General features: G+C 38.8%; 1 protein-coding gene across 4 annotated transcripts in view; it reads right to left on the bottom strand.

Moving 5' to 3' along the window:
• The window catches only part of pcdh15b (protocadherin-related 15b), a 186,085-nt gene that overhangs the window by 66,902 nt on the left and 96,930 nt on the right, over positions 1-22,253 (bottom strand). For all 4 annotated transcript variants that reach the window (XM_053238777.1, XM_034309522.2, XM_053238775.1 and 1 more), the window contains 3 exons: positions 15,057-15,362; positions 10,993-11,217; positions 8,736-8,852 (listed from right to left, as the gene is read on the bottom strand). In XM_053238777.1, coding sequence (XP_053094752.1) covers positions 8,736-8,852; positions 10,993-11,217; positions 15,057-15,362 — 648 coding nt within the window. The remainder of the gene's footprint in view (positions 1-8,735; positions 8,853-10,992; positions 11,218-15,056; positions 15,363-22,253) is intronic.

Genomic DNA, 22,253 nt, shown 5'->3' on the forward strand with positions numbered 1-22,253 from the left:
TGTCACCACTCTCCTTTTCTTCCTTAGAGGCCTCACATGTGAAAGACAATATGTGCTCAGTGCACATTTTCTCAGTGCACTCTCAGTAAAAGAGAGATTAAAGATTTATAGGTGATGTATAGGTGAAGGGTCACATCTAACAGCTATGTACAAAGAAAAGAGCTGTTATTATGGGGCACGTTTATTGCGTTGATTAAAGTTTAAAAAACAGACCATCCATCAGACATGTTGAGTTATCTCAGATTAGAAGCTTGCTTGTCTGCAAAAATAAGAAACAACTGGGTTTCTCAGCCAATACAAATGAACCAGAACACTTTTTATATAACACAGAGTTTGATGTTTTGGCCTATATTTCTTCAGTTGTGAGTCACCTAGTCAACACGATTTTTGTATTTGGCTGAGCAAAAATGCACTGAAGATCATGCACTTCTGTACAATTTGCATAATATGTTAAACCTACTTTTGCAAACTAGTTCCAAGATGGTCACCTAATCTGCATAAATGTGAATTTAAATAGAACAACAGAGTTGGTGCTACAAGTGTGTAAACTGTATGGTTCATTACAATGAATTCATGCCAACACCGTGTTTGGAACACAAAGACACCAGGTTTATTATTCTGGTATATTGCTTACAATATGATATGATGTGATATATGATATGATATGACCCATCCAGTGTGTATTCCCATCTTTTGTCCAGTGTTCCTGGGATAGGGTCCGGAACCAGGAAAAGTAGTTACTTGAAATGAATGAAAGAATGAATTGTCTTCCGTACTTCAATAATTCCTTCAGTAATTCCTCATCCTCTCTGCTTCTACTCTGTATCAGAGACCTTTTCTTGTCTCTAGAGTGGGTCCTCTTGCAGATGTACCTCATCTCTTGGTTCCAGTTTCGTTGGCACGGTTTCAGTTTGAGCATTCATCATGCTTTGGGTAGCGTGGTTCATATTCTGTGTTCCCTGAACATGTAAGATAGTTAAAAATAAAACTGCAGGGCTTCCAAGTGCCAATGCCAAAGCCGTTCATGCGGGAGTCCAAGAGAAAATTGGCCATTTCCTTTGGGTGGCATTACCATCATAAAGAAGGAAGCTAAGACAGTTGAGGATGATTTTAATGAAATATCAGGCAAATGAATCCAAAACATAAGGCAAGATCAGGGTCAGAAACACAGACTAGGTCAGGTGAGGCACAAACAGAATAACCAGGACTTAGACAAAACAAGAAGGTCAAGAAGCTAGCAATAGTCAAAAAACCAGAACAGCAAACACAATATTTCAAGGCTTGCTAAAGTCAGACAAATACATAAACTGAGCATTTACTTCGGGGTGTTAGTGTGTGTGAAAATCCAACATATAGTGCCAGTAATGATTAGTGACAGGTATGCATGGTTAGAAGTCAGGTAACTGTGAGTGTGCTAAAGTGTGTGTGTATCTTGGGATGTGTAGTCTGTATTTTGGGATGTTTGTAGGCTGTGGTGTGTTCTGGGAAACTGAGTTCGCTGACAGCGATGTCCTGATAATTACTTTCTCCTCTGTCAATCAGAGTGAACACTAGCTAATCACGGGTGTCTGTGAGCATGTTTGTGTTATAGGGCAGATAGCGCTTTCCTCTGAGTGGGTTCAGCTGCCCTGTGATGTAGCAGGAGCAGTGGTTCAAAAAGACGTGCGGGCTTCATCCTCCCTGGATTGATAGCTGTCTTGTGAAAGAGAGAGAGCTAGCCATTGGATGTGAATTGGCAAATCACTAAACTTAAATACCTGCAAATTGCCTGAAGTACTGCCATTCATGTCATTTAAATCTTAGCTGTCTAATATTCCAAGTTCAAAAAGTTACTCTTAATTCATTTTTTCCACAGATCTTCTTTGGAGGCCCATTATCAAGATGTCCTTTCTAAAACTGTATCTGCTCATCATCTTTTGTTTCTTATTTTCCTTGGACCCCATTGATTGCTGCTGGCTGTTATCTCTAACCACTCCCAAAACTCATATCATCCAGAAACCCACAGTAAACACTTCATTGTTATTTTCCTACTGATCAGTTTCATGCAATGAATTACCAAAACATCTGCAAATGGAGGAGAGTGAGGGAAAAAAACATCACATTGTGAAGGTGCTGCCATTTCAATCAGAAGCCGCAGTATTCCCAAGCTGTACTTTCCTGCCAAGACTGACTCATTGAAATGTCACTCACGCCAGTAAGATGGGGGTTCATCAAATGGCTATATGGCAGTCTGCCTCATATAAAGGCATAAATGGCAGTCATTTACCACTATCTGCAACTAAACGCTTCAGTTCAGAAGATAATGATGCTCCATCTGATACTCGGAGCCGGGTTCATTTAGGAGAGGTTAAGAAAAAAGAAATCTCGTCGTGGAGCCGAGCCTCTGTTGCATCTGTGGGATGTGTGACATCCACTTAGCCTTATTGAGCAGGGTAAACAAGAACTGAATTCAGATCAGTTTGTGTATGCTGTGAAGTGCTGACACACTAAGGCGTGTGACAAGCTCAATTCAATCGCCAGTCTCAGCTGGGGTTTGGCTTCTCCGGTCAGCTTTGGCATGAGGTGAGTTATGAGCTCTAAACGACTGAGCAGAAATCAGCCCCCTGCAGCCTTTCAGCAGGGAAGGTGAGACCATGGTCACATTGCAACTGCACTGTGGATACACTGTGCGTATGTGTGTGCACGTTTCAGAGAGGGAATGAAGCAGCAGTGTGTCAGTCGAGTATATTCAGGTATTCATATAGTTATGAATATACGAGCTATTCATATAGTTATGAATATATAAGTATATGAGGACAGGTGGAGATATGTTTGAGTATACTAGGGATAAATATATGTACACTATAATTAGAACGTGTGTGTACGTCATTGTGGATGTGGATAAAAAGAAAAGGCAAATATAGCGAATACGTGAGAGAGAAAGGAAAAGCAAGAGTCTGCATGAGTGTCTGAGTATATTTATGTGTGTGTGAGAGAGAGCGAGGAGAGAGATCTACAGGGATGCAGGTTGTCTGCTGCAGGCACGGGACTGAGCTCTGTGGAGATGCCTCTGCTGTTTTACATGTAAACCACACACACGCCCACACACACACACACACACACACACACACAAATACACTTAGGAGCTAAACAGAATTGGACATACTGAGACAACCCGGAGACACATATGACACATGCTGCCCGAACCAATTTCTCCTTGAACATATCATGACTGTAACAAACAATTAATTTGTACAAATTTAAAACATACCACGTGAATTCTGCAAACATGCATTATATACAGTACTTTAGCATGTATCCTGTCAGATAAAGTAATGCAGGTGTAGTATCCTGTCAGATATAGTAATGTAGGTGTAGCATTTATTTATATCTTCTAGCAAAACTGCTTACTAATGAGACCAATAAGTTATGAATTATAGATATAAAACTGTGTTGCTACTTGAGCAAGGACTGTCCCTGGTTGCTGCATACAAAACATCGGATTTGAAAACACTAGCGAATTCACCTCATTACCATTTAAACAAAGGCCCAAACAGATAATCACACATAATCATAATCATGCACAGAGGCATCAGAACAAATCTGAATAATCGGGAGACCGTTAGGCTTCCCAATAGGCCAAAGACCGTAAAAAGAGTCTCTGCAATAAAACTACTGAGAAATAGGCTTTCTGGACAACATGCGAAAGTAACTTGTGTCTACACAAAAGTAACTTGTGTCTAAAATTGTGCGTTCTTGCTTATACTGTCTGTCTTTAACACACAAAGTGGCTGGATACAAACTGTGTACTTCTGTTGCATAATATTCATGGCCCCTTAGCACTATCACCAGCAAATCATAATCAATCTAACATATTTTCAACTGGCAAGTGCAGGTTGATGGTTGTAAAATAAATAAATAAATAAATAAATAAATAAATAAATAGTGGAATTAAGGGGCACAGACACCCAATTGGAAGGGGCGTGGCTTGTGGATGCTCCCTGTAACCCTGAGATAAGACTGCAATTTACAGCGTGCAACCCATGTTCTGCTTTCCCTGTATAATCACTCCTGTGTGTCACGATCATGCACAATCAAGAACTCTTTAAACCGCTTGGATAAACACTCTCAAACACTCTCTTGAAGCAGAGCCTTGCATCTTCCATGTGTTTGCTACTATTTCATGCCTCTCTTTCATGTTTTCACAGTTATAACCTGACCTTGATATGCCTAGTCTTGTCTTTTCATGTATCTATGTTGCTAGATATCTGTTTATTAGCGATAACTTTAACCTCTGCTAGCTCTGTTTGTGTCGAGGCCTTGCTACAGGTTTGAATATCATGTTAGACATCTACTAGACTGGTTAGTTACTGTCTGCTTCCTCAAGTTTTTCTATACATATCTCCTTGTTTCTGCTAAATCTAGTTTGCTGTGGTTCTAGTTTATTTTGTTTACATTGGAGTTGCTGGTTATTCTTAGTTTCAGTTTATTCATGTCTCGGTTCTTGTTTCATTGCTTTTTTTGTCCATTGTTTCAAGCTTTGTTCTCTTATTCTTGTCAATAAATCCTCTCACATTAGCGTCTTTCCAGCTCATCATCTAATCCTAGTCACATATTTAGTGTAAATACTGTTATTTTAGAATATCTTATTACAGTAAGAATTTTATGGAATTCAAGTATGCTAATTCTTCAGTTCTGTCACATACTGTATACTTTGCTCTCTCTTTCCTGGTTCCATGATTACTGCAGCACCAAGGCAGCAAAAACCCATGGACACTCCTGCAAAGATTTAAGAGCTCAACATTTCTTAACAAAGAAGAAACTATGAAATCAGCATCTAGGACAAAAGAAAATAACTGATCTGATACGGGTGGAACAGTGGTGATGGCTCATAGCTCCAGGGTTCGAGGTTCAATCCTCAGCTCAGGTTACTGTCTGTATAGAGTTTCTGTGCATGTTCTCCCCATGTCTGTCTGGCTTTCTTCCTGTTCTCCAGTTTCCTCCCATGTTAATAGGTGGAATGGCTATATTCAATGGCCTCTAGGTGTGTGAATGTTGAATGAAGGATCTAACACAACACTGGCAATCCAATATTACAAAGCAGTAATATTACTACCCCAGAAAGCATCAGTATCAGTGGAATTTGGCAACAGTAAGCTGATCAAATTTGTCATGGCAAATCTAAAGCAGAAAAAAACACTGCTTTTAAGCAGTGCTTTTGACTGCTCAGGCCTGTGATTTATGAACAAAAGAGACATTTACCCGCACACCCCATGGTGGTAAGCACCATTGCACAATCAGCTACTGAGTCTGGGCAAATGTCATTAGTGGGTGCAGGGAGAGCTTGCAGTAATGTTTTTTTTTTTTTTTAATACAGAAGATGACATTCACATGTGCAGTGGAATGTATTTTCTCAGTTAAGACAATGATAACACAAAGCGGTTTTTAGATGCTTGTGCTCTTTTGATTGCCCCTGCTGGAAGTAAGGGTTGTCATAACAGCCACAGGATGATTATAAGAGGAGCAACTGGCATAGCTGTGATAAAAAGTGAAGCAATGTGTCTGTGCAGGTCTGTTTATTAGGGTCGTACGAATACACAATGTCAAAATATCAAAGATCAAAATTTGTTTTAATATGACACAGTGGTGTCTTGATACGGTATTTTTTTTTTCAATACAGAAAAATAAGCATTGCCTGACTACATGTTTCCAATTTTCAGGTTTCCAATTTCAATTTATTAAAACCTTTAACATTATAAAAGTAAAATTATTTTAAACTTAATAATGATACAGTGCAGTTTGGTCCAATCTGTTCAGCCGGAAAATGCTGTCTGAATGCACCAGAGAGACTTTGCATTGTGGTTTCATCTAATTACACTGACCTACACAAAAAGGTGATTTCAACACAGATGCGTGGACATGTTTGTGCTATTAGTGCCAGTGTATAGTACACTTATTTGGCTGATTCGGCACCCTGTGATGTGTAGTCCACCACCCAGCCATCAATGTCAACTTACTGGGAAGCCAAAGTTCCCCAATACACCAGACCCTATGGATTTAGAGGAATCTTTCAGTTCCTGCTTGCTGAAGACGTAGCCACTGCTGTTTTTCAGATGCTAATACACCAGTACACTAGCAACTTGCTAACCTGCTTGGGAGAAGCATTATTTTTTAACTCAGAGGAGGGAGTGTAGGCTTGATTAAGTTTATTTGCTTGATTTATTTGATTATAATATTTCATGATTAATAGCCTGCTTTGCAGTCTGTTGAATGGATTGTTAAATACCCATATGTATCACGTTGAGAACCTCATATTGAACAATATAATATGATACATTTTATTGTTACAACCCTACTGTTTATATGAAAAGACATGAGAAGTCTAATATAATCAGTATTCACTTATGCAGTGCCTGATTTATGCTTGATGGAGTCATATATGTGCTCAGTCATATATTGGTGCAACAAGACTGTTAACTGAAAGGTGCAGACACGGATGGTATGGACGAATAATATGGAATTTGGAAGACGGGATGGATTGGGTCCAGCGCACTGAACATAGGGGTATTGTTCAAATCCATAATTTGCAGAGCAACACCTACAACATATTTCACCTACTACAATATTCTTACTACTAGAAAGAAATCAGTACTTCTTAAGTGAGATCTAGGGAACCAAGGGGTCCATGAAGCATAGCATAGCCTAGGATCAGATTTATTAAATCACAACTCACCATTATCAAAGCTATTACATATATTATTGAGGTTTTATAGTTATTAGCTTGGTTGACTGGTCCCTTGAATGGAATGAGATTAATCCAAACCTCAACAACTCAAAAACAAGCAGGCCTATAAATAATGTTAAATTGGGCCTAATGTGTTCAGGAATACAGCGCTATATAACTCTAATAAATAGATTTTTCATGAAATTCGTGAAATAAATATTTACTGATATGGCCTGGGGATGTTATTTTACAGTTAATGGCTACAAAATGTTGAGATTCTCTGACTTATATGACCTAAACTAAAAAAAAGTACTTTTTGATTGCTCCATTGCACCGCAGTCATTGTTCATGCTTTATACAGAAAGCCAGACATAAAGTGTGTCATGAGATGGCTAAGTGGCTTGGTATTCCATTAAAGCTGCTAAATCATGAATACATAGAGATTTGTTTTTAGTTTCTTTCTGACAGAGACTGGCCATCTGGAGAGAAGGAAAGCTGTCAGACAGGATAAAGGCCATGCTGTACTTACAAACACACACAATAAGTTTCCAAGTATTTTCCTGGTCCTGTATCTTATTATTTTCAGACATTTTTGTATCATCATTAAATTTCTATGAAACATCTCAAGTGATCTTAACTCCAAAAATCATGACTTTATACACTCACCCGCCAATGTAATAGGAACACCTATACAGCTGAGATGCTTTTCTGTTCACCACGGTTATAACGAGTTGCTAAATTTCTGTAGCTTTCTTGTCAGCTTGAACGAGCCTGGCTATTGTCCTCTGATATCTCTCATCAACAAGGCATTCTCGCCAGCAGACCTGCTGCTCACTGAATGCTTTTTGACTATAGAGTCTGTTGTGTGTGAGACAATCCCAGAAGATTAGCAGTTTCCGAAATGCTCAAACCAGCCCATCAGGCACCAACAACAATGGTACTGCCACAATCACTGAGATCACATTTCCCCCATTCTGATGTTTGACATGAACATTAACTGAATCTCTTGCCCTGTATCTGCATGATTTTATGCATTGTGCTGCTGCCACATTGCATAATGTGCAGGGGGGGCAGGTGTTCCTATTAAAGTGGCAGATGAGTGTATATTATGATGGATTGTTGTAGTGCCTTTCCTGACATCACATACTTGCCTGACACTGCCTACTAGTGATTAATATTCATAAAAGAAGTCCACGCATGCTCATTAATATTCATTATCTTGACAACATCTTGCTAATAGTGTTGGGAAAAGACGTGGCTGTTTCAAAGCTAAGCAGAAATATGCTGAGAAAATTTTTAATGTCAGGAAACCACAATCAGTTGCTTATAGTCATATTAACCTGAGGGAAATGCTGTTCTGTGAGTATGAGGAGATGGGAAAGTTGGTTATGGAGATTTATTTGCCACTTTGTAGCAGGAATTGTAAGGTTTCAAAGCTCTTTTCACTCATCATTTTCATTCTGTTTGCACACTAACTGAAGATCTGTGTGTATCATTTCAAACTGCATAACAGCATTATACAATAACAGTGTCCCACAACATGTTACTTGATATAGTGTAGTAGTCAGCTAGGATGCGGTTTGGGACGTATCCTGGTCTGTCTGTTCTGCTGTGTATTGATTCGTTTGCCCTGGGCCAGTAACGCTGAGCAGTTCAGATAAATTTTTCATATGACGTAGAGAATGTCAGTCATTTTGAGTGACATATAAAAGTAGGGAAAGAGTTGTTTTTTTTAAATCTAAATATCTACAACATTCAAAGCTACACAATGCTGTTTCTAAATACCATGTCAGAATAGTATTAAAGAGTTTCATAGGGTGATAAAAATAGATTCAGATAAAATATTATGTAAAAAAAAAAAGTATTCAGAACTTCTGGATGCTTATTTTCAATAACGCCTGCAAAGTGATAAATAAATATGGATTTTTACTGTGCATGACTAGAAAGGGAAAAAAATAGTCAAAATGTCAGTGTGGGGAGGGGAAAAGGCACATACAAACACGCATGCACACACACACACACACACACTCACCTTGGTGTCCTGGTCCTCAGCCTGCACAGTGGTCACGACGGTCCCTTTGACTGCATTGGGCGCCACCATGCCTTGATACAAGGTTTGGCTGAAGACGGGCGAAAAATCGTTCATGTCCTTCGCAAACACAGAGAAGAGAATGAAAGCCTGATTAATGGCGCCTTTACACAGCCTTCCTCTTTCTCTCTTTCTTTCTCTCTCTCTCAGCCAAGCTTGCAATTGCTACTCTAAACCCTCGTGCGAGCAGGACCCCATTACCTTGCTCCTCCGCTGCACTAAACAAAAATGGCATTTATTCAATAGCAGATCATGAACAGCATTAAGGATGTGACACAGTTTTACGTGCCCAGGGACTCGTTTTTTTTTGTTGTTTTTTTTTTTTTTAAAAAAACCTTGGATGAGAGATAATTATAGCCTTTGAGAATGCAGAGAACATAAAAGTCAGTGACACTAGAAAGAAGAAGATAAAGCAGTAGAAGATGGAGAAGAGGCTGAGCTGAAGGGGAATAGTGGAGGATGTGACTTTTCACCATGAAGTTTATTTGTGGAGGACTTGGTGAAGTATCTGAGTAGCACGGCATTGTGAAATGAATGCTGATGAGGCAGACAGCTTGGCCCTCTCGTCTTCAATACAACACGCTTCTCTGAGTCCAAGGAGAGGCCAACGCAGTTCAGCTACCTAAATTACACACCCCTTTCCCCCCACCATGGCCCCTCCTGCAGGAGTTGGCCTTTCAAAGATGTCCTTGGGATGATGATCTGAGCTCCTGACTAATAAAACTGAGCTGTTTACTCGTGTGTCAAAAATAATGGGGTATTGGAGAACACACTTTGGAATGAAAGTGCTGTATGTCTTTTTTTTTTTTTTTTTTTTTTTGCCTTTTCCATATCCTCATATCTGCAGGTGTGATTTCCTGTCAGAAATGAAAAAATACAATACCTTTTATTCTGTTACACAAAAAAAAAAGCGAGCTGCTCTGGCGGTGTTAGTCTTCCGGTTATAGCTTTCCTCATCAGGACCCGAACCCCGGGGGCACTATCACATCTTAATCATTCTGATATTACTCAGCCTCCATGCATCAGGTAACACATTCACTGACTGCCTGGACTTGCGTTTCTCATTTTCCGCAGTACCTAATTATCAATTAGCTACGGCATGAAAAGAGGAGAAAATTAATAAACAGTCCCAGAACTCATCTGCAAAGACAATTAGCTGTTCTTTTGAGACTAAAGGGAACATAATAAGCACGCTGCCTCGTCGCGCAGCACGGCTTTGTGAATATGATGAAATGAGCTAAGGGGAGCTCCTGTGACACGAACAGAAGACTACCAGATGGCAGCCAAAACAAAAAATCACTTCATGTGAGGAAAATGTGGTAAATCACGGGCATTTGACAAGCATTTTTTGAAGTTAAAAAATATGGCTAATCTTATTTATGGCTAACGAAGTGAGCCTTATTGGTCGCCGAGATTAAAGAAATTGAGAGATGGTCTGAGGGGTAAGAAAAATTAGCAGGGACGACCTTAGGAATATCAATCCACTTGAAAAATATCACAACAGTGTTCTCTTTCAGCCGCTGGTACTAAACCCAGCAGCTGCCCTTCACTGAAGGCTAATTGGCATTCATCATGGGTCTGATGTCTCATCTCCAGAATCCTTCGGCATTGGGAAGCCACAGTGCTAAGAGAATTTTGTAAGAATGAATGGCCATTTGTACACACAGCATACAGATGCACTGCTTTAACAGCACTGACCTACAGTTAATGTGCATTAGGGCTGGACACACAAATAGGGGAAATAATCTACTCTGTTTTAAAAAGCAAAAAAAAAAAAAATCAATTCATGATTCAATAGCACGTTTAACAATATACTGTACAGTATGTACATTTAAATCCCTAATGAGCAAGCCAGAGGTGGGAATGGCAAAAACTCCTCGTGTAGGATTAGAATTCATTACTCTTCTACAACTGTATGTTAGGAAGTCAAACACTACTAAGTGTGTTAAAAGGATGTTCAGTATGAGCAGATTGTGAATAAGAGTCCTGGGATGAGCACAGAACAGTGTTTAAGATTACAGCAGCAGTACTTAGGTATAAATCTACAGCATCTAGGTGAAATTATCCACCGAAGCAAAGGTGAGACTTGGGCATTAACTGTTTTGGGGAATTGCAAATCAGTTGCAAATCAATCAATCAATCAATATGTGGACAACTTGTTTTCTTAAAGGTCAGTACTGAGTCCCAAGTGTCAGCTTACCGTTATCGTGACTGTGACAGTGGCTAAACCAGGTGGCATGCTGCCAGTGCTGTCTACTGCCTCCACCACGAAGGTGTGTGTTGTCTCCTCAGGAGAAAGCTTCTCAAAGTCCAGTGTGTACAGCACCTTCAGCTCCCCTGTAACAGGGTTTAGCTCAAAGAGCTTCCTGGCCTCTGTCGTCCTGATACGGTAGGTGATGTTCGAGTTCAGGTCTGCATCTAGAGCCTAAATTAAGAAAAAGAGAGAACTGTTCAATAAGAATGTACAACTCAAGGAATTTTAAACACACACTACTGGGTAAATGTGTGGGGATTTGAGAAATCTGCCAAAATATCAATACGACTTCAGCCAAAAACGCTGAAAAAAAAATCAGGCTTCCATCTAAACTGAGTTTTTCTGTCAATAACATACTTTGACACCTCTACTTTAAGAAAACGTAAATACATTCCCTCAAATCGATGATAAATATGAATGAGAAATGATCTTATTAACTTTCTAAACTTGCCTAGGCTTACTGCAGACATATTAGGTAGATAAGCAGCCGATTTAATAGACATGCCTGAAAAACTGGCTGTAGGCTATGAATAAAGATGGATATAAAGATAGACATAGATTTCATGGTCATATTTTTTTATATTTTATTTATTACATGGTCAATTTAATGCAAATACACAGTAGTTGCTCTTACACAATCAATGCGTTGATGTGTTTTAGTTGAGTTGTAATGGAATCTTTAAATGCCATTTATTCCATTTTCACTTTTGGAGGAAAAGGGAATTTAAAATGCTTGTGCTATAAAATGCTATAAGAAACCAATTTCAGTTCAGGAAAGCCTGTAGTTTTCAGAACTCTACAGTATGTAGTAGAAATTGTCTCATAATTCCACCATGGGAAGGGTTTTTGCAGGCTGCGACACACATGCAGCATTGCACTATAGCTGATTTCACACGATGTTCTTCGCTTTTATCCTACAAGCGTCAGTGAGCTAGAAGCAGCAGTCTATAAAAAGGATTAGGAAACCTGACCATATTAACCCATTTATACAGAAATCATACTGAAGTCGTATCAAAGTCTTATTGAAACCTAGCTTTTTATCGAAGATATATCTTTATTGAAATGTTTGTGATTTCCCCACATAATTTTCAGAACTGTCACAGTGAACTGACTTCATATTAAAGAATGAAACTAGAATAATAAAACTAGAGACTGCACGATTAACTACTTTATCTAGGTATTATAAATGATAAATGTATGAGATGGACCTTGTTTTGTATATTATATTTACACAAAAATTAACTGTTTTAATTGAACAACGTATGAAAAACAACTATGTGTATCCTAGGAAAAATTACATTTGGTAATGAACAATAAATTGTGCAGGTAAACATGTACAATGTCTACAACATAAACTAAAACAGACAAGTGTCACATCAGCCTGGGTTTCGGCTGCAAAATGGCTGAAAAGGACTTGCAAATCACATGACAGTATCACACGGCTTGTAATCACGTGAAGTTGTTTTGTGTTTTCCCTAATTCTTAAGAAAATTTAAGTCCTATTTTCTCTGTGTTTCTTTGTCGTGTGTCCTTTGTGGTTGTTGCCTCATGCTCATAACTCACACTTGTGGTTCTTGATATATATGTGTGTGTGTGAGTGTGTGTGTGTTTTAAATAAACCGTCTGCACTTGGTTAAATAAACCGTCTGCACCATCTGCATCCTGCTTGTTTATCTGACAACAAGTAGTAGTGTATTTTCTCCAGGTTTGGGCTGATAACTAATCCCATATATATACACCTAGTAAATATGCACACCAACTGGGGGACACAACACACTGATCATGCCTTATTAATATGTGGCCACACTTAATTTTCTCGTTCCTTTGTGTTACTAAGCCATAGCCATGACTTAATGATCTCATTCCCATACATCACTAAGTCATGGCCACTCATTAAGATCTCGCTTGCACATGTTAATAAGTGATCGTAATGCATTTTTTTTAAGTAGCCATTTCACCAGTGGGGCTCTGTATATTTACATTATATTACGTATGCTATTCATTTTTCAGTACTTTTAGTGTTGTGCATATTGTTGTTTACCAAATGTTTACCATTTGGTCCTAAATCTTGTAGTGAGTTTAGTACTTACAGTATTATAGCCCATCTGATAAATTACACTCACAGCAATCTAGAATTGTTTTTTCTGGTCCTTACTTTGAATGTTTTATCTCTTATTATCTCTTATTATACCTTTTAGCTTTTTGATATGAGACATCCTGTGATTGAGGTACTACATATAGCGAACAAAATCAAAGTAGAAAAAACTAGCACTAAAAATACCTGGAAAAAATGTGACCCTGACTTAAATAGGAGAACAAGTAGAAAAGAATTCCCATTGTGATTTCTGCTGCAGCTCAGAGGAGAACTCAGAAAGTCAGAAACCTTTCAGCTGTGTGTGTGTGTGTGTGTGTGTGTGTGTATGTGTAGGAGAGCACAGACAGAATGGTCACTAATCTCTGAGAGAGATAAGGCTGTCAGCAAGGCCTCCCAGCTCGTGTCACTGGAGGTCTGTCACTGATGGAATGATAATTTTGTCACTGCAGTGTAAGAAGCAGCCCTCACACACACACACACACACACACACACAAACACAGTCCACATGCACCTGGGGAGTTTAGCAATTACACACCTGTGATAGCCTTCAGCTGATAAGACCAGATTCATGCTCTCAGATGAGAAAATTTGAGAACAAAGGGTACGTGATGATGAGGTAATGAGATAAAGAGATAAAGAGGGGAGATATTCCACACACTGTTGAAGAGAATAGCTGAAATACTGCCAGAATCTTACACGAAGTAGGGAATTTCTGGTTACAAAGTCATTTTGAATTCTCATTTCTAGGGATGTACGTTGATCTGATACTAGCTCGAAACACTGGATCGGTATCAGATAGGATTTGAAATATTTTCCACCTTGTTTTTCAAACCTAGCCGCACAACTTAGGTAGAGTTCAAGCACATTACTATCATGGACGTGATATTTCTCATAACCTACCAGCAGAATCTTGAATAGAGTTTGATTATCTGACAGTATTGAATCAGTAATGGGTATGCGGCGAATACTGGAATCAAAAAGTGGGATCGGAACTAGTTTGAAAAATTTTGTGTTCACGTATACAACGAATGCAAAATGTGTAATAAATGCATGAGAGAACATAAACTCCAAATAGTCCCTTTGAAAAAGAAGTTAAAAGTCCAAAGTCACTAAATGGACTATGGAGGAAAGCAAAAAAGCTTTAATAGACAGAAGAACAATAAAATTGATTTGAAGGTTTAAAGTAAAATCGACAGCTGCCTACACTGCTTCTCTCGAATATCGACTTGTTGACATTTGATCCTGGAATGCGTTTTTCTTTTTTCTTCCTTTTTTTGATTTTATTGCCTTATCTTGAGACCTCAGGTAGCACAAACCTGTCTGCCTAAGGAGGGCTTTGATCTTAAAGCTTTACAACTTTCACAGATCTGACACTCCTATCAGGGGTCCAAGAACAGCCATCATTTAATCGGTCGCTTTCAAACAGAACTGTGTGTGATCGTTAGCAGCAGTTAAATGATCTAGCTCAGTGTGCATGCTACAGGAGAAGTAGTTCACATCATCAATATACACCAACTGACCACTTTATTAAGAACACCTCTGCTCATTTATGCAAATATTCAATTAGCCAATCATGGCAGGTTAAGAGCTTCAGTTAATATTCACGTCAAACATTAGAATGGGGAAAAATGTGATCTTAGTGACTTTAACCGTGGCGCGGTTGATGGTTTGTCGGTGCCAGTTGGGCTGGTTTGAGTATTTCAGTAACTGCTTATCACCACTCTTTACAACCATGGTGAGCAGAAAAGCATAACAGAAGCAAAACACTGACGTGCTACAACTGCAGAGGACCACATTGGTGTCCGCTTCTGTAAGCCAAAAACAGGCAGGGAACACTGGAATCATCATTCTGTTTAGCTCCTAATTGTATTTATGTGTGTGTGTGTGTGTGTGTGTGTGTGTGTTAGAAGCTCACAGTAAGGTTTAGGATGGCCATGTCTGGTGGGCTGTTCTCTGGCAGAATGACGCTGTAGGATGGCTGGGAGAACACTGGGCTATTATCATTTATGTCCAGCACTGTGATGGAGAGTGTGATGGAGGCTCTGCGGGGGTCCGGCGCCGCATCCCACGCCTCCACCACTAGCTCATAATGCTCCCTCTGCTCTCTGTCTAGAGCCACTGCTGTCCAGATGCCTCCATCGGCGCTGATCCGGAAGAGGTCAGCATGGCTCAGCAGCCTGTAACGCACCTGCCCATTCACTCCCAGGTCAGAATCAATGGCCTGCACACACACACACACACACAAGAAAGAATCACCCATCCAGATGTTTACCTGAACAATCATAGATGTATGACCACAGTAATTCTCTTCATTTCACAGAACCATTTAATTCTCTAATGGTGTTGATTAATGTTCTATACCAGCAGCTCTGACAGCAGCACCAGCGGCAAGGAAAACCACAGATTCATATTAATGCGCTTATTCTGATGTATTATCGTTTCTGCAGTAACAGATAATTCACAGGGACTTGTATGGTGGACATGCTACATAATCTAATTCTAATAATAAGCACATAAACAAATTAATTTGTTATTTAACATCTGTAAGGAGATATTTATTTAACATTTTTGGAAGGAGTCTTCAATGTCAGCACATTCTAACAGTCAGCAGTAAAGCTGTTCCTTTAAGCTTTACAACCTTATCAACTTTAAAAGAAAGTGCGGGAGCAACGGTTTGTAGTTATAAGTGATAACAGCAACTTGTTTCATGGATGTTCCACAACATTAAACGGAGCTATTAATGAATCAAAATCAAGATTTGTCATTATTTAATACCTTAGAAAATTATTATTGGCAAATTGCTGTGGTGTATAAGAGGAATAAAACACTTGCTGTTACAGGTAAATAATCAATTTTGGGGTGGTAACACGTAACACCACCCCGTCATTGATTATTTTCCTATAACAGCACATCCTGAAGTGTTTTTTTTTTCCTTAATTAATACATGGTATTACAAATGAAGGTTATCTAGCTTTACTTTGATGTAAAACATGTAAAATAAGGCAACTGGACTTGTAATAGAATCTTGAATGTGTTTGACCACTCAGGTAAGAGATGATGGGGATAAACCAAAGCAGAACTGATGAAGCTCCTTGGATGGGTCCATTCATTAAATTCCTACTACTAGGCATGCAAGGGATGTCCCAAGAACAGGTGCTCAATCAGCAACCCAGTGCATCTGTTTGGTCCATAGAAGTAATGAATGGCTCACATAGCTTCCTCAGTGGAATGATCAATAACAGCAGCAGCATCTCCGACTGCCTGCAGTGAACCACATGGGTGCATTGGGTTAAACACTGACATGTGTGTAGCACCTGTTCTCTCTCAACCAGGCAAAGGTTTATGAGACCAGTATCAACTTTACCATCTATGTATGTATGTATGTATGTATATATATATATATATATATATACATATATATATATATATATATATATATATATACATATATATATTGAACATAAAGCCTGTTCTTTCCCCACTTCCCCTATAAGCTGTCCTACAAAAACAGGACAGCTTCCACTGCAGCATGGCTTGGATTTAATGGCATCATTCTTTTAGGATTTTAAGACAATAGAGTGGCAGCACTATTCATTTGGTATTGTTTTTAGTGCATGTACTTAAAAGCAGCTCGTTGGCAAGCAGGCAAAAGAGCCAGTGTGTTTCCCTGATAAGCTCTGCACTGGACCGTGAGACTGCCTAGTGCCATGAATTATATAGCAAGGCAGAGCGCACACACACACACACACACACATATACACACACACACACACACACACTCACTCACTCACTCACTTATTTAGCTTTGTGGGGACTTCCACTGACATTATGATTACTAATTCATGCTCCATCTACCCCTAAACATAACCCTGACCTTAACTTCAGTAACAAAATGGAAATTATTTACCATGCGAGGACATTTGCCCTATCCTATAAAACACACATTTGTATTACTATCCTTGCGAGGCCCTTCCACTGACATAATGAACTATGCAGTTAAACAGAATTGCAGGTTTTTGTAAAAATATAAATAAAATCAAGATCAATCATCTGCCATTAAGCAAATGTCAGATGTTTTTCACCTATAATGTGATATAGCAACCAACAAACTTTAAGTGAAAAACTAACAGAAACTTTTTAGGGGGAAAATACTTACAATAACCTGGTTGCACAAGCGTGCACATCCCGTAACTAATACTATGTTAAAGCACCTTTTGCTTGTGATACAGCATATGTCTTTTTGAGTAAGAGCAATGTTTTTATTCCACTCTTCCTTGCAAAAAGGCTTCTATCAATTTGCGAGGGGATCTCCTGTGCACAGCCCTCTTCAGGTCATTCCACAGGTTTTTGATGGGACTTAGATCTGGGCTCTGACTGGACCATTCCAAAACTTTGCTCTTCTTCTTCTAAAGCCATTCCTTTGTTGACTTGGATTCGAACTTTGGGTTGTTATTGTACTAGAAGGTGAAATTTTTCATCATCTTCACTTGTCTAACAGAGACCTGCAGGCTTTTTGCCAAAATAGATATTTACAGATATCCATGTTTCCCTCTATCTGGACTAGAGCCCCAGTCCCAGCTGAAGAGAAGTAGTCCCATAGCATAATGCTGCCACCACCATGCTTCAGTGGGGTTAAGGTGTTCTTAGGATGATAAGCTGTCCTGCTTTTGTGTCAAACATATCTTTTAGAATTGTGCCCAAAAAGTTCTACCTTGGTCTTGGTTTGGCAGTTCATGAGGAAGTTCATTTTTCTTTTTTATCCTGAAATGTTTCTATTTATGTTTCACTTGAATTTTTTTGTCTATCACATTAAAGGTGAAAAAAAAAAAGATCTGATATAATTTATCTTGGTTTCATTTTTTACATTAACAGCCTGCAATTTTAACAGGGGCGTGTAGACTTTTTTATCCAATGTATGTTTAGACCTAAATCTAACCCTAACCTTAACCTCAGAAACCAAAATGAAACCTTTTGTCTCTTTTAGGTTTGTAAATAAAAGCAGCAGTTTCTGTAAAGAAGTAGTTTTCCTCATGAGGACCAGCCAAATGTCCCGACAAAGGTCAAAACTATCAAATATTCCTATCGTTGCGGGGACATTTGGCCCCCCACCAATACATAAACACACACACACACACTTTCTGCAAATTAAAGGCTAAGCATCTGGAGTTTGCATTCGGTCCATGACATGGCTTTTGTAAAAGGAGACTCCTATATTCAAGGCCCTAAAAATCACTATTAAATAATAAAAAGATTAAATTAACTTTTATAACATCAGAAAACAAGACACAATGTTCCATAAAAGTTGCTATAAACCTGCAAACCACTGGGATTCCTCTGTAATTAAGGTATAAAATCTCTTTAGGATGTTTGTCAGAGGAAAAATCCTCAATGAAAGATCTGTAGCTGGAGAATAATTGTAGGAATATTGATAACATTGTCCCTATTACAGCTTGCTATGAAGGCCCAGTTCAAAGCTTAGGTTTCCTTGTGCTCATCTCTGGTCTGGGCTGAATATTTCTAGACAAGAAAACTGACCCGTGTCCTTGCTCAAATGTGGAATTTGGTTTGTTTATAACAACCATATTATAACAAAAGAGAAATCAGAATAAAGAAAGCTGTTAAGTATTTTCTGTATATAGATGACTGACAGCTCTGCATGCATAATGTGAGAAACTGTCCTGGCTGTAGGCATTTGGTTAATGAGTGCATGAGTGCAGTAAATCATTCATGTCACTCAGACGACAACAACGTAAGTAGCAATGCAATTAGTCTACAAAAAAAAAAAAAAAAAAAAACTCTGATGGCCTGCAATTATACAGGAAATATTTCAGCCATTTTATGTTATATACAAACAATTTGTAAGTTCAGAAGTGTACATTCTTCATCACGGCTTCCCTACTTTCAACAAACATGAACACAAAAAATTCAGATGGAGTAAGGTTTCCAGACAATGCGAAGAATGTCTGTAGTGATTATTATCTCATAATTGAATGAGATAAACTATCTCTGTATAAATCACATGATGTACATATGGTTCTCACCTAAAGATTCCATGCGTACTACATACTGATTGCTCTGACCTTTATGATAAGTGCTTGCTTTTGTGCGCATGGCGGCACAAGTCAGTAGGTCACATGACCATAACACGTCTGTAGGCTATACCTATGCTAGGAATTTAATAACTTACATAAACATCTTTAAGCTTTGCTTCTGATAAGTCCTTTTAAATGTCATCTATATTTTTATTGTTCTGCATTTTAAACTCAGCCAATACGTGGTTTTGTTTTGCTTTTGGTGAAAGATGATAGAAAAGAGTGCTTCCTGGAGTGTCTTTACACTGATAAAAAAGCACAAATCCTCTTTTCTGATACGGAATCTTTACCAACATGTCAATTTGGATTGGGTTATTTCCATTTTTCATTTAATAAAAGGTACAATATGCTATAATTTCCCAGATACATGCGCATGTGGGCCGTAAATAATTACTGACTGGATGGTAATAATTATATTACCCAACCTCCCCAAATAAAAGTCCAATCCAAATAGTATATAGACAGTAAATAGTAAATAGAGTATCTTAACGTTAGGAGTATCTTTAAGGAGTATCTTAACCTCAGTCTGATAGAGCTGAGTGAGTTAGTGAGTTATAAGCCTGGGTCATGAGGTGCTTCACATCTAACACTATTCGAGTAAAACAGAAGTGAAACATGTCTTCAACCTCGTTGAGCTGTTCACTAGAGCAGTGCCTGGGGCTGTTTTTTTTTTAAACCCACTCCCGAAACAATTACTCCCACTCCCACAGTGGTTGCACCTCTCTGCCATATTTTCTAATGAACTTGTTGTTTCTTTCCCAAAATATGAACAAATTAGTTATTCAAACCACCGTGACCATGACCAGGATAAAACATTTACTGAAGATAGATTACAGGAGCAATCCAAACAGTAGAGTGTGCAAGCATGAATATTCAGAATAATTAAAATAAACATATTCAGAGAGAAATTATAAAATATAGTACAGGATATAAAGTGAATACGCTGTAGCCTTATATACACTAGCCATCTGAGTGAATGTGAAAGTGTCAGAGCAATACTGGTATATTAAGTATATGTCCAATGAGTTTATTCTAGGAATAGGCTCTAATACATAATATATCCCAGCACAGTGGAGAATTGCTGTACAGGGTGATCGCTGTTGGTAAGAATGACCTCCTGCACTGTTCCTTGCTAGGAAGGCGCTCTGCTGTTTGACCAATAGGGCACGGAGGGGATGTGATGAATTATCTGGGATGGATAATAGTTGAAGAGATGAATGAATGATAAATATGTAAAACTGCGTCTCAGAATGGTACCTGAGCATCCAGTAACCTCCCATGTCAATCAACGTGGCCTTTTTTTTTGTCCCAGGAGCTTTTACTGCCTGCTCCTGACTGCATGAAAGTAAAACTTGCTCGCTCCCAGGATTTTTTTTGTTGGGTCCTGCAGCATCCTGCTCTTGATGCACACCACTGTTCAACCCCTTTTTTATTTTTTTCACATCACTTCCGCTTTTCTCAAATTAATATATTTCTAGGAGGTCAATGAGGTGAAAGTCCATTGTTGTTCTCAAAAGCCAAGCAGAAACCAGTAATGAAAGCATACATCTTCACAGTAACCAATTAAAAGTTAATTAAGCCCAAACATAAGTATGCTATAGATTTGTCCTTTCCATGCATCCCAACAGCAGCAAGTGGCTACAAATGAGTCCTCTGAAATACCTGGAAAGTGGAGGTCATGCAGTGTCCAAAGAAAACTAATCAAACTGCTAAAAACATGGATAGACTACTAAACCTTTTAGCCATCAATACCCATTGATGCATTGGATAATTGTGAGTAAAGTCAGGTTACCTTATTAATGAGATATGTATGCATTCATCTTCTATAACTGCCTTATCTTGGTTAGGGTTATGGTGGATACATCTGGGAACACACTTTTGTGCATCCAATCCACCAACTGGTATGTTCTAAGAGGCTGAGAGGAAACTGGAGAACTTAGAGGAAACCTACATGAACTCTGCAGAGATAGTAAGCCAAGCTCAGGAGCTGTGAGGCAACAATATTGCCAGTAGATATTTTCAAGAGGCAACTTGCAAAGATTTCTATCATCATCTGATGCAGGAAGTAATCTATTAGTCTTACAGTTGTCCCATGCCCAATCTTAATCTCATGCTGGTTTTCACAACTCTGACATACTATACACTATGTGGCCAACAGTTTGTGGACACCTGACCATCACACCCATATGTGGGCCTTCCTGAAGCTGTTGCCACAAAGTTGTGGCACACAATTGTATAGGATGTCTTTGTATGCTGTAGCATTATATTTCCCTTCACTGGAACTAAGGGGCCCAAACCTGTTCCAGTAGGGCAACGCCCCTGTGCACAAAGCGAGCTCCATGAAGACATTTTGTGCCAAGTTTGGAGTGGAAGAACTCAAGTGTCCTGACCTCAGCCCCACTGAACACCTTCCAGAATGAGATGTTCAACAAGCACATATGGATGTGATGGTCAAGTGTCCATAAACTTTTGGTCTTATAGTGTATAATCGATATTCAGAGGACACAGACAAAAGATAATCAAATGTTCTTTTGATAATGATGAGATAATAATGAGGTTGCTGCCAAATTAACAAAGTGAATCAAGCAAAACATGCTAATGATTCTTCACATTAGCTTGAATAGGTCCTGAGGTTCTGCCCTTGGACAAATCATGACTGTATAATTTAATAATTTAAAAAATAATTTCTGATGAGAATGATAATCGTGTTATAATATCAGCAGAGCCATCTCAACTTTTGTTGCCTGGCCTGAGCTGAAAGAATTCTCCCAATTTGGTTATTTCCCTATTCCCACCCACTAATTCAGCTTTCACCTATCACATGACAGCTCCCATAAAGCCACTATATCTTTTTGAACTAAATCTACATCTGGATTTCTGTAAAGCTGGTTTGTGAATTAATATAAAAATAGACACTGCATGACCTGCCAATTCTTACAATCCTACCCGCTCTTCCTCTATTTAAGATATACACGCCTTCATCTATACTTGTCATTGCATCTCCACGGCTGAATCAATAG

Source organism: Pangasianodon hypophthalmus, chromosome 12 (assembly GCF_027358585.1).
Source record: "Pangasianodon hypophthalmus isolate fPanHyp1 chromosome 12, fPanHyp1.pri, whole genome shotgun sequence".
In the NCBI taxonomy this organism is placed as follows: Eukaryota; Metazoa; Chordata; class Actinopteri; order Siluriformes; family Pangasiidae; genus Pangasianodon; species Pangasianodon hypophthalmus.